At 52.5% G+C, this 12,878-nt stretch overlaps 2 protein-coding genes across 2 annotated transcripts in view; both read right to left on the bottom strand.

Moving 5' to 3' along the window:
• The window catches only part of LOC104385365 (estradiol 17-beta-dehydrogenase 11-like), a 5,728-nt gene extending 1,161 nt beyond the window's left edge, over positions 1-4,567 (bottom strand). The window contains exons 1-6 of the mRNA XM_009993810.1: positions 4,494-4,567; positions 4,148-4,181; positions 2,613-2,774; positions 1,879-1,985; positions 261-398; positions 5-19 (exon numbers count right to left, since the gene is read on the bottom strand). Coding sequence (XP_009992112.1) covers positions 5-19; positions 261-398; positions 1,879-1,985; positions 2,613-2,774; positions 4,148-4,181; positions 4,494-4,567 — 530 coding nt within the window. The remainder of the gene's footprint in view (positions 1-4; positions 20-260; positions 399-1,878; positions 1,986-2,612; positions 2,775-4,147; positions 4,182-4,493) is intronic.
• Positions 4,568-8,207: 3,640 nt separating this feature from the next.
• On the bottom strand, positions 8,208-12,746 carry HSD17B11 (hydroxysteroid (17-beta) dehydrogenase 11). Its single transcript, XM_009993799.1, has 7 exons — positions 12,741-12,746; positions 11,674-11,886; positions 11,228-11,359; positions 10,821-10,927; positions 10,040-10,177; positions 9,682-9,798; positions 8,208-8,295 (listed from the first exon to the last, which is right to left on the bottom strand). Exons 1-7 carry the CDS (start codon positions 12,744-12,746, stop codon positions 8,208-8,210), a joined length of 801 nt encoding a protein of 266 aa, XP_009992101.1.
• Positions 12,747-12,878: the final 132 nt, after the last annotated feature.

The following is a 12,878-nucleotide window of genomic DNA, read 5'->3' as shown; positions in this document are numbered from 1 at the left end:
CTCCAGAATCTTCCCAAGCCTGCAGAGGAAAGCACCATGTCAGAGCTGGGGTGGCAGAGCAGGGCTGGGACTGGCTGAGGGAGGACAAGTCCCAGGGGCACCAGCTCGGGGCTCCCATGTGCAGCCACGAGCACAGACCCTCCTGAGCCCCTTGTACCCACTGTCTTTCCACAGGCAGTTGGGATGCAGGGCCTGAAGCTGGGGCTGATCTCTGGTGCCTGCAGAGAGGGCAGGACAGGGAAGCAGAGCTGGGCAGTTACCTTGTGCTGGGGTTTTTGACAAACCCCGTGTTTATAAACACTGGGCACAGACACGTGGTTTTGATTCCATCCTTCCCCAGGGCAGACAGCTCCTCTGTCAGAGCTTTATGAAATCCAACTGCAGCAAACTTGCTGGAGCTGCAGGAGGGGAAAAAGCACAGGTGAGAAGGCAGAAATACTATTTCCAGCTCTCTAGAAAGGGGACTGGGGAGGGACTGTTTGCCAAGGGGTGTGTAGTGAGAGGACAGGGGGCAATGGCCTTAAACTAGAGCAGGGCAGATTGAGGTTGGATATCAGGAAGGTGTTCTTCACCCTGAGGGTGGTGGATCACTGAACAGGCTGCCCAGAGAGGTGCTGGAGGCCCCATCCCTGGAGACACTCAAGGTCAGGCTTGACCAGGCTCTGACCAATTTGATCTAGCTAAAAATGTCCCTGTGCACTGCAGGGGGGCTGGACTGGGTGGCCTGAAAAGGTCTCTTCCAACCCCAGCCATTCTAGGATTGTATGAATGGCCTAAAAGATCTCACAGTAGTGACTAGGAGGCAAAAACCCCCAAAGGCGTCCAGCTGAGAGACAGCTCAGAGACTAATCCTGAGCTTCCCTGTGCCACAGTGCAGTGCTGGGCTGGGTGTTGCTGCTTGGGGCAGCAGTTGTGAGACACAGAGCAGGTGGCTTTCAGAAACAGTCACCTTAGTTGCAAACAGATGAATATCAGGCATGCTTAGAAAATTCTAACTCCTGTGCGTAACTCAATGAGCTTTCCTTTTTATCATGTGAGCAGATTCTCAGAAGGAATGGAGCCCAGGTCAGGAAAAATGAAGAAGGACAGACAGAGAAGAAACAGAATTTCTTGTAGCAAACAGGAGCATTGTGTGACACTCCTCTGTGAGTCTGGAAATAGAGGAGCATGCTGCATGCCAAGGGTGAGGAACATTAAGGTCACAGCAATTGATGTGGGTGAGGAGTGTAAGTGAGCTCCAAAGCAAACAGAGCAAGAGCTGCTGTGGACTGGCTGCTATTGATCTGGACAGTGTGACCCCAGTGAAGGCCCTGGCTGGGGAGCTCTCCCCTTGCAAGGACTTTTCCCAGGGGTAGATGTTCTCACTGGAGCCACTGGCACAGAGGGCTCCATCTGGTGCAGAAGGACAATCCAGACCTCAGAGTGCCTCTGCTCACACTTAGGGATGCAGTTGCTTCTAGCAGAAGGAGCAATGCAGTGACCTCTCAGGTGATCCAGCTTCGTTGCTCACAGCACAGGGAGTATCAGCAGGTCTTTCCTTTCTAAAGGGAACTGCACAGGCAAGAAGCAGTGTCACCTCCTGATGGCAGAGGTATTTCTACACACTAGGCACCACCACAAGGGCAGAAGGAGGAGAAGACACTGGTTAGGGCTTGACCTGACAACAGCACAACAACTGACAGAAGCACTCACTGCTTCCTAAGATGGAGAAGGGGAGAGGACAGCTGTGCTGCCAGGCAAAAGTCTGGTGAGGGAGAGAGAAAGAAGGAGCAGCTTTTGTTAGTTGGTGTGTGGAGGGATGTTGCAGTTGCTCTGTGCTTGCTGAAGGAGAAGGCACCATTCAAAACAAAGAGATGAAAACTCTGTAAAGCCACTTACCAATAAGATACCATGTAAGGAATCACAAAATGACCTGCTGCTGAAGCCACCGTGACGATGTGACCGTAGTTGTTCTTCATCATGGCTGGCAGAAAAGCTCTGGTGGTCTTGAAAGTCATTGAAACCAAGAGGAAACCATGGGGGAAGGAGGAAAAGAACAGTGTTTTCTTGGCCAGGTCCAACACTGGCCCTGACTGTCACTAATGAAGTGGCTAATACTTTGTAGCAACCTTCGTTCCCAGCAGGCATATCTTGGGAAGTCAGCTTTAAACAGCTGATCCTCACACCCCTCCTGTGCTGCGTTTTAGTTTTCAGATGTCAGCAGCAATGCTGCCCATGTCCCACCCCAGCACATTCAGTAGATCACTCATCCTTCTGCAGCTTCTCCTCTCTGCTGCTGCAAACAGCAAGTCCTGAACAGCTGAAACCCCCCCACCCTGCTGACAGCTGCCCTACCTTGTGGCTCATCTGTGGGCCTGCAAAGACCCAAATCCCAGCTCTGACAGGGCCCAACTGTGTCTCCTGGGCTCAACTTGCTGGGAAAAAGCTGGGAGCAAGGCTGCAGAGATGAGTGAGGCAAATCACAAGGAGGAGACAGGATTGAAGGCAGGCTCAGAAGTAGCTGGAGGAGCCAGCAGGGTGTAAACGGGGAGAGAAGTGCCCAGGGAGGGAGACTGGCTGGGTTGGGGACCACAGTTGGGGGGAATGGATACAGAGATGGGGGGGGCCCTTACCCACATGTGAGCAAGGATGTTGACTTCAAACATTCTTTCAATCTGGTGGTCCTGAGTGGAGAGCAGGTCGGCAGCTGTAATCACACCTGCATTGTTCACCAGGATGGTGACATCCCCAATGTCCTTTTTCACCTGTTGGACAGAATACAACCAGAAAGGGGCCTGTCATTTGCTATCAAAACCATGCCAGGCAAGGGAAGTATGACTTTCAGTGCCAAGTTTCACAGCTTTGTGTTAAAGAATTGTGTTTATTGGGAATAAGGCACGGTGATAGAGCTATTGCATAATTGATGTCACTAGGAATTCCATGACATACAAGCCTGTATCATTTCAGGTTCCCACCACAACAGCACAGGGCAATGGGTGTGGTCAATAGAGCATTCTGCATTCAGAAACAGGAACTGAGGTGCAACAGGCCACCCACCTCCTCTGCCCATTGCTCAGGGATGAGGGGGTTCCCAGGCAATCCCTTTCTCCCCTTGGGGAGGCAGCTGTGCTGGGCCACAGAGGGGCTTGTTGGAAATTCCTGTTGCCTCAGCACTAGAAGGTGGAGGTGATGGACGTCCAGCCCTTCAGGCTCTGGAGATGCATTTCTGCTGGGTGAGCTCTCCTTGTGCTGCAGGCAGGTCCCTGCTGCAGGTGTGGGATAAACCCTTAGGAAGTGGTGGCCTCAGTTCTGCTCTGGATCCAACCAGCTGGGCTGTGCTCAGCCAGCTTCTGTTTTCACTCGTGCCACTGGGAAGGGAGAATCCATCTCCACTTTTCACTGGGTGCTTCTCTGCCCAATGACTGCATCAAACTTGACTTCAGTCATCTTTCTCAGAAATTTCAGGGCACGTTCTGGAAACACCCTGGAAGAGATAATGATGTAGGATGAGGAATTTAAATCATAGGAGCAAGTGGCACTGTGGGTGAGGGGAGAGCTGGTCTGGGAGCAGGATGTGTGCACAACACACACAGACTGGCACTAAGACTTAAACCAGAAGTTACTTCCAAAGAACCCACAGCCCACACCAGACCAGTCTGACTGCTTTAACTCCCATCCCATCCATCTCCTCTTATGACAGTTCCAGGATAGGCAGCTTCTGGACATGATTTATGTTGCAACACTGTTGCAAAATACACACTTGCATTTGTTTTTTTCATGCTTTCCAAACCTTATCTGGTTAATTTGGGGAATTCTTGGAGATAGAAAAACAACAAACCACCCCAAACATCTTTGCACCTCCTTGTAAAGGGAAATTTGGGGTTAGACCCAAGTTTGCTGGCGTTCACAAAGAAATTGCCATGTGTTTAATGAGGTTCGGGAGAAGCTAACTGGATACCTAACTCAGGTGTTGGGATATTGATTCTAGGTTTGGAACCTGAGCTCTGATGAAGACACTTCCTCAGCTGAGCAGCCACACAGGATATTAAAGATGTGTGAGAGGACAGATCTTGCTTTACATGTCAGAGAGAAGCAATAGAGCCCTTTGGAAGCAATTTTTCAAGCCTCTGTGATTTCAGTCTTTGGTGTTGACATGAAAGAAACACACCTGGAGGCCTTGGGAAAACGCAGCGTCAGCGAGGCTGGAATGGACCTGGTTCAGAGCGAATGTATTTTGCAAGCAGAAGGGAAATAGCAATCTGTGAAGAAATAGTGTTCTGTTGTTCTGCCCCGTCAGCCTGCAGAGAGAGACCTGTGAGAGCACTCAACTGAACCCTTCCCTGGAATGTGTCTGCTGTTGTCATAAGAAAGACCCAAAGTGCTATGTGGTTAATTTGGGAAGTGTTCTTAAACAAAACAGTCTTGAATCACATAGTACAAGTTTTGAGGGTTGTACACACATTTGGGAGATGGGGAGTGTGTGTTGGGTTGGTTGTTTGGCTTTTTCTACTCACCTTTCAAAGAGTAATGCAAAGCGTTGATTTGATGGCACAAACACCATCTTCTGGTTGGTCAGTATTCCCTCCATCAGGGCCTCTGCAACTTCTTCAGCCTCCAGAATCTTCCCAAGCCTGCAGAGGAAAGCACCATGTCAGAGCTGGGGTGGCAGAGCAGGGCTGGGACTGGCTGAGGGAGGACAAGTCCCAGGGGCACCAGCTCGGGGCTCCCATGTGCAGCCACGAGCACAGACCCTCCTGAGCCCCTTGTACCCACTGTCTTTCCACAGGCAGCTGGGATGCAGGGCCTGGAGCTGGGGCTGATCTCTGGTGCCTGCAGAGAGGGCAGGACAGGACAGTTTGTTTTGAGAGGGTTGCTGCCCTTACTCCTTTGCTTCTCCTTTAGCAATCCAGAAGTGTCCAGGTCTTGTTCAGCATGTTGCTGAGTGATATTTTGAGCTGCTTTGGGAAGAGTGATGACTGCATGAACATCTGCCCTCTGCCCAGGATGAGGGGCAACAGGGACGAGCTGGAACATGGGAAGTGCCAGTTCAATGTGAGGAAAAGCTTCTTTACCAGGAGGGTGACAGAGCCCTGGGACAGGCTGCCCAGGGAGGGTGTGGAGCCCCCTTCTCTGGAGCCATTCCAGAGTGTCCTATGGAATGTGCTCTGGGCCATCCTGCTTTAGCAGGGATTTGGACTAATGATCCCTAGAGGTCCCTTCCAACCCTGCCAGGGCTGTGACTCTGCATGAACATCTGTCCTCTGCCCAGAATCGCTCTTGTCACCGTTTGACTCAGGTCCGACAACAATGCTCTCGATCCCCCCTCCCCCCAACCCAGGTAGGGAAGGAGAGAGAGAAAAAGAGAGAGACTTGGCTGGATTGAAAACTAAACTACACAGCTTTAATTAAAACACTAATGAATCATACAAGAAAATATATACAATTATATACAGATAGATTCAGGTGTAGGCAAAAGCCTCTCACCACCCCCCACCCTCAGCAACTCCCACAGCACTTCCCTGAACTGGGAAGAGTCCCGAGGAATCCCGGAGCTGCTGCTGGAGAAAGCAGAGAGTTATGGGGGTCACGAGAGATCAGGCCTGAGCATCGACGGTGATGGATGAACAGAGTCCTCCCCAGACGCCGGCCATGGACGGAAGAGAAGGGAAGAAGAAGCAGGAAGGAAGTTGTCTTCTGTGATCTCTGGCCAATTTTGCTGTCCATCTAACTCAGCCTCCTATGGGGGGATCACAGATCTCCCCATAGTGTCTGAGCCGGCAGAGTGCAGGTGCAGCCTTGAAGCCTCAGTAGTTAGAAAAACATTCCACTGTCTTATCAGCCTAGCAGAACACACTGTTGCTAGTTACAAGAAAGCTTACTGAAGGAAAAAAAAATCAGTAAAAAGAAAAACTGGCTTCATCCTGGCTCAAACCAGGACAGCTCTCCACCTCAGATTAGAGCTGTTGAAAAGGAGTTTATTTGTGTTCTCCAGTTGGTTTGGCTGCAGGGCTGCTGGTGGTGTCTGCGGGGGTCTGGACTGACTCCAGCAGGGGTTCAGAGCCAGGCACTTCCTACTTTCCTCTTGGAACTCCCTGCTGCACATCACCCTTTGGGCCAGGCCCCCATTGCCCAGCTCAGCGGTGCTGTCACTTCCCTGGCACAGGCTCCAGGCAGAGCTGTGGCTGGGACAGGAGGCAGGGAAGGCAGAGCAGCTCCAGAGAAGCCTCAGCTCCCAGAGACACTGGAGGGGCAGGAGAGCCCCAGGGCAGAGGCCCTGCCGTGGCTCAGCAGGGTCCTCAGCCAGGAGGGGAGGTGCTTTGGGGGCTTCATGGAGCTTGCACAGGCTCCTGCTGGGCACCCGTCATGGCCAGGCTCTGGGGTGAGCTTCATGTCTGCCGTGGGCAGGAAAGGGCCTGAGGAGCTCTGGAGGCTTTTGCTGACTGCTTTCTGTCCCTGGTGGTGAGGAGATAAAGGCTTAAATCCTTCCTTTGCTATTTCTTGATGCCAACCAGAAGCTTCCAGGCTCAGGCAAGGTGAAAAGAGCAAGTGCCTCTCAGTTGCGTCAGGCCTGTCCTCTTGGAATGACCTGAGTAAGTAGCTCAGAAAAAAAGCAGTAGCAGCACAAAATGTGTAACTTTTGTGGTGTTAATGACAGCAACGTCCTGTGCAGACACCAGCCATTCAGCCACTGTTCTCAGCTTGGGGAGATGCCTCCAAGACAGTGAGAAGAGAGGAAAGAAGTCCCTGAACATTTATGGAAATGGGCCTCCTTGATCTTTCAGGACTCAAACCAGGCTTCTCTCCAATGTTTCAGGGTTTGAAGGGTCTTCAGTCTAACAGGAAACAATGTATAATATTCCCTAATTGCCTTTTAATACATATTTTTTCCATTCCCTGTACATCTGCAAACCCCTTCTTTCTTTTCCTTCCTTGGCTACAATCTTGCACAGAGAAGCAGAAGTTTCCAAGATGGGAACGTGGGCTTTGACACACCCTGAGTGTGCTGTTCCATGGAAGTTACCTGAGCAAAAAGGAAACCATTCTTGTGTCATTTAGGCTGTTGGCAGCACAACCTTCTCCCTGTTGCCACCTGAGAGCAGGAGGAGCTGCGTAAGGAGGGCTCTCCCTTTTCCTGAAGAACGTGCTTTGACAGACCACTCTGAAATGCTGAGGGGAGCAGGATGGATTCTACTGCAAGCCCCTCCATTTCCAGCTGTGCCAGCGTGTTCCGGCCTCCTCCCTCTGGGGGCTGTGAGCCAGCAAGTGCTGGTGCAGCCGGGAGTTGCACAAGTGTGTGGAAAGAGAACCTGTGCTCCCAGAGGTCTGTGTCCCCTGTGTCATCAGGTGCTGTTCCCCTGCACCCCAGGACAAAGACCTGAGGGCTTTCACCTCCTGGTCACATTGGATCCTGCCAGAGCCAGCTTGGGGTGAGGGGCTGTGAGCAGCCTGATCTGCAGCCTCCCCCCGTGCTGCCCCTGGGCTGGCACCTGCAGCTCAGCCCTGGCCTTGGGCTGCACTGTTGGCCCCCAGGCCTGTGGGAGCCTGAGGTGGCTTCCTGGGGTGAGTGGGGACCTGGCTGGTCCCTGCAGCCTGGGCTGGTGCTTGGCAGGCTCTGCTTGAGCCTGTCACCCCTGGGGCACCTGCTCTGCTGCCCTTGCTCAGACCTGGTCTTCCTTGCTGAAAGACACCTTGGGTTTAGAGAACTGTCTTTTATTTGGAATGAAGAGTGTTGATGGTGCTCATGCATAATTGATGATGTCACTAGGAATTCCATGACATACAAGCCTGTATCATTTCAGGTTCCCACCACAACAGCACAGGGCAATGGGTGTGGTCAATAGAGCATTCTGCATTCAGAAACAGGAACTGAGGTGCAACAGGCCACCCACCTCCTCTGCCCATTGCTCAGGGATGAGGGGGTTCCCAGGCAATCCCTTTCTCCCCTCGAGGAGGCAGCTGTGCTGGGCCACAGAGGGGCTTGTTGGAAATTCCTGTTGCCTCAGCACTAGAAGGTGGAGGTGATGGACGTCCAGCCCTTCAGGCTCTGGAGATGCATTTCTGCTGGGTGAGCTCTCCTTGTGCTGCAGGCAGGTCCCTGCTGCAGGTGTGGGATAAACCCTTAGGAAGTGGTGGCCTCAGTTCTGCTCTGGATCCAACCAGCTGGGCTGTGCTCAGCCAGCTTCTGTTTTCACTCGTGCCACTGGGAAGGGAGAATCCATCTCCACTTTTCACTGGGTGCTTCTCTGCCCAATGACTGCATCAAACTTGACTTCATTCAGCTTTTTCAGCACATTCAGGGCACGTTCTGGAAACAGCCTGGAAGAGATGAAGCAGAAGTGGCACTGTGGGTGAGAGAAGAGCTGGTCACACACACAGGGACTGGCACTAAGACTTAATAAAACAGTTGTTATTTCAAAAGAATCCACACCCCTCACCAGTCTCTGTCTGGTTTAACTCCCATCCCACCCATCTCCTATGAGAGTTCCAAGGCCCATTATCTGCAAGGCAGTGTTGGGGTTGCAATATTGCTGCAGGATCCAAGAAGGTTCAAGACTGAGCAGAGACAGGTGGGCACTGAGTGCTTTACACTCTGAAAAGCAGGAGGGCTGTGGAAGGATGAGATGTTAAAACTACGCTGTAGTTGCTTCCCTAGGATTTCTTCTCTCATGAGTCACTTCTATCTGTCCTCCTGCCCCAAATTCAGACAAATAAGCAGAGTCATCCTCAGGGCTTTTCAGCATTAGGTTTGACTTGTTTACACTTCTGCAGACTTGGACTGTTCACCAAGCAGCACTCGGAGATGCAAAAAGACTGAAAAGCTTTTTCCCTCTGCCTGGTGTCAGGTTTTGCCAATAAGGTGTCACCCCATCTTCCAGGAAATACCATGGAAGGTAACTGAAAAGTGAAGGTAGTTGCTGGGATATGAATGCCAGATTTGGAACCTGAGCTCTGGTAAAAAAGCCTCCTCAGCAGAGCTCCTCTGTGTTTGGTGCTGACATGAAGAAACAAACAAAAATCAACTGCAGGTCCTCAGCTCTTTCTGGAACTGCTGCCAGGGCTGTTGGCTGAGAGAAACTGTTGCTTGCAGTCCCATGGGACACGGCACCCTGTGAACAAAAGTATGCTCTTGCTCTGCTTCTCAGCTTGGAGAGCAGTTCAGTTCTGTCCTGAGAAGAGTTTGGTGCAGAAAGTGGATCACAAAGACGTAGGAGAGGGTTCAGAAAAATCTCTGTGATGCCTGCTCTTGCCATGAGAAAGAACCACTGCTGCTTCATCACCTTGTTGTGTGTGTTCCTCTCATACCAAAATACTTCAGGTGGGGGCTTGTTTCAGAAATTATCTTCTCTCCTGCAGACAGTTCCTTATTTTCTAGTTCCCACAGGCATATTGATGTACAAATCAGCACTGATCAATAACTGAGCATAGGGATGTAAAACACTGAAGTTAATTCCCAATAAATGAAACTGGATTGAATGGGGTCCATTCTGAATTGAGAACTGAATTCAGAGCTGCCCAGCTCTCATTCCAGGGTTTCTCTATCTGGCCATTTCGTATCTTCTACTACCATGAGTGCAAAATACAAAAGAAGGATAATAAATTAACCTTGAATCAGATGTTGCAACTGTGAGGGCTGCACACTCAGACAGGGAGCATTAATAGTTTTTCCCTCCTCCTCTATTTTAATTTTTTTTTCCTACTTACATTTCAGAAAGCAATGCAAAGCTTAGATGTGGTGGCACAAACACCATCTTCTGGTTGGTCAGTATTCCCTCCATCAGGGCCTCTGCAACTTCTTCAGTCTCCAGAATCTTCCCAAGCCTGCAGAGGAAAGCACCATGTCAGAGCTGGGGTGGCAGAGCAGGGCTGGGACTGGCTGAGGGAGGACAAGTCCCAGGGGCACCAGCTCGGGGCTCCCATGTGCAGCCACGAGCACAGACCCTCCTGAGCCCCTTGTACCCACTGTCTTTCCACAGGCAGTTGGGATGCAGGGCCTGAAGCTGGGGCTGATCTCTGGTGCCTGCAGAGAGGGCAGGACAGGGAAGCAGAGCTGGGCAGTTACCTTGTGCTGGGGTTTTTGACAAACCCCGTGTTTATAAACACTGGGCACAGACACGTGGTTTTGATTCCATCCTTCCCCAGGGCAGACAGCTCCTCTGTCAGAGCTTTATGAAATCCAACTGCAGCAAACTTGCTGGAGCTGCAGGAGGGGAAAAAGCACAGGTGAGAAGGCAGAAATACTATTTCCAGCTCTCTAGAAAGGGGACTGGGGAGGGACTGTTTGCCAAGGGGTGTGTAGTGAGAGGACAGGGGGCAATGGCCTTAAACTAGAGCAGGGCAGATTGAGGTTGGATATCAGGAAGGTGTTCTTCACCCTGAGGGTGGTGGATCACTGAACAGGCTGCCCAGAGAGGTGCTGGAGGCCCCATCCCTGGAGACACTCAAGGTCAGGCTTGACCAGGCTCTGACCAATTTGATCTAGCTAAAAATGTCCCTGTGCACTGCAGGGGGGCTGGACTGGGTGGCCTGAAAAGGTCTCTTCCAACCCCAGCCATTCTAGGATTGTATGAATGGCCTAAAAGATCTCACAGTAGTGACTAGGAGGCAAAAACCCCCAAAGGCGTCCAGCTGAGAGACAGCTCAGAGACTAATCCTGAGCTTCCCTGTGCCACAGTGCAGTGCTGGGCTGGGTGTTGCTGCTTGGGGCAGCAGTTGTGAGACACAGAGCAGGTGGCTTTCAGGAAAAGTGCGCAGCATGGAGTCTAAGTGAACTCCAAAAAAACCCAGACCATCAGTGGACTGACTGCTATGGATCTGGACAGTGTGAGTGTAAAACCACTTACCAATAAGCCACCATGAAAGAAGTCCCAAAATGACCTGCTGCTGAAGCCACCGTGACGATGTGACCGTAGTTGTTCTTCATCATGGCTGGCAGAAAAGCTCTGGTGGTCTTGAAAGTCATTGGAACCAAGAGGCAACCATGGGGGAAGGAGGAAAAGAACAGTGTTTTCTTGGCCAGGTCCAACACTGGCCCTGACTGTCACTAATGAAGTGAGAAATGTTCTGGCTAATGCTCAGTGCTGCACAGCACCTTGGAATCGCAGAGCCACAAAGACCCCTGTTCACTGTTCAGCTCAAGGAGCCAGGAGCGGAGGTGGTGACACAGCAGAGTGTAAACTGGGAGAGGAGAAGTGCCCAGGGAGACTGGCTGGGTTGGGGGAATGGATACAGAGATGGGGGGGGCCCTTACCCACATGTGAGCAAGGATGTTGACTTCAAACATTCTTTCAATCTGGTGGTCCTGAGTGGAGAGCAGGTCGGCAGCTGTAATCACACCTGCATTGTTCACCAGGATGGTGACATCCCCAATGTCCTTTTTCACCTGTTGGACAGAATACAACCAGAAAGGGGCCTGTCATTTGCTATCAAAACCATGCCAGGCAAGGGAAGATGAGAAGTTAATTTCATTCCTAACCTGGTTTCTTCTAGGGGGAGGAAGATCAGCCACATTTCCAGGTGTGGCAGGAACTGGGCAGTAGCACCACGAGATCTGGATTGGATCTGATGCTTCTCCCTTGGCTACTGCCAGTGTTTCTAGCCCCCCCAGCTCAGCAGTGCCACTGCACTTCTTCTCCTGGCTCCCCTGAGAGCCGAGCACCCTGGGCTGAGCCCTTGGACATGCCCCTGCTCCCCTACCTTCTCGGCAGCGCTGTAGATCTCCTCCCTCTTGCTGCAGTCCACCAGGAAGGTCTGCACGGGGGCTCCCAGCCTCTGGCACTCTGCTGCCGTGTCCTCGAGGCCGTGCTGGTGGGGGCAGGACAGACAGACACTCGTGTGCAGCTGGACCCTGCCTGCCTGGGGCTGCTGGGGCACCAGGGAGAGCCTGAAGGTTGGTCCTGGCCAGGGAACCTGCCGAGCCCCAGGGCAGCTCCCGGTGCCCAGGGAAACAGCTGCAGCCAGGGGCTGTGAGAGGACTGGGATCCCAGGAGCAGAGGCTGTGGGGTTGGCAGGGAGCTCTGGAGATCACCCAGTCCAACCCTCCTGCCAGAGCAGGATGCCCTAGAGCAGATCCCACAGGAACACATCCAGGTGGGGTTGGGAATGTCTCCAGGGATGGAGGCTCCACAGCCTCCCTGGGCTGCCTGTCCCAGGGCTCTGCAGCCCTCAGAGTAAACAAGTATTTTTTCATATTCATGTTAAACCTGCTGTGTTCCAGTTTGTGCCCCTTGTCCTGTCCCTGGACACCACTGGGAAGAGTCTGACCCCATCCTCCTCACACCCACTTTATAAGCATTGATGACTTCCCCCCTCAGCCTCCTTTTCTCCAAGCTGAACAGCCCCAGCTCTCTCAGCCTTCTCCTAACAGGGCAGATGCTCCAGTCCCTTCATCACCTCGGTGTCCCTGTGCTGGACTCTCCCCAGTAGCTCCTCACCTAAAATTCAAGACCTGCATGGAGTGACTGCCAAAAAGGGAATGTGGCAACAAGAGTGAGTTGGCCTTGGGAAGCACATGTAGCTGGGCTGCAGAAAGGGGCAGGGGTGGCTTTCAGAGCCACCTGCTTTCCAGCAGACACGGTGACACCTCTGAGAGGGGCAGTGGCCCCGTGCCCCCCTGCACCCCCAGCCTGGGTGTGAGCAGAGGTGAGCACAGCACAGAGACAGTTCCCTTGGCAACAGCTTCCAGCGCCTGCTCATCTCCCTCCTCACCACAGGTTTCCTAGCAGCCAAGGGCACCCTCTTGCTATTGCCTTTCCTTCTCTCACCCCCATTTCGCTGAGCGCGGCAGCAGCTCAGCAAGGGGCTCTGCCCGCGTGTGCCCGCAGCAGCGCGGGGCACCCTGCACCCAGCGCGGCGGGCAAATCCCTGCGAGCAGGAGGTGAACCCGCCTCCCTGCCCAGCCA

This window comes from Chaetura pelagica, unplaced genomic scaffold (assembly GCF_000747805.2).
Source record: "Chaetura pelagica isolate M959 unplaced genomic scaffold, ChaPel_1.0 scaffold210, whole genome shotgun sequence".
NCBI lineage: Eukaryota > Metazoa > Chordata > Aves > Apodiformes > Apodidae > Chaetura > Chaetura pelagica.
Note: the sequence above shows the minus strand (reverse complement) of the source record. Positions and strands in the feature narration are given on the sequence as shown.

Excerpts from the sequence above, each read along its gene's own strand:
- HSD17B11 (XM_009993799.1), bottom strand. Across the intron at positions 10,928-11,227 it reads ACATCCTTGCTCACATGTGG|ACCACCAGAGCTTTTCTGCC; the intron begins GTAAGGGCCCCC and ends ATGACTTTCAAG. Across the intron at positions 10,178-10,820 it reads TCTTTCATGGTGGCTTATTG|CTCCAGCAAGTTTGCTGCAG; the intron begins GTAAGTGGTTTT and ends CCCCTCCTGCAG.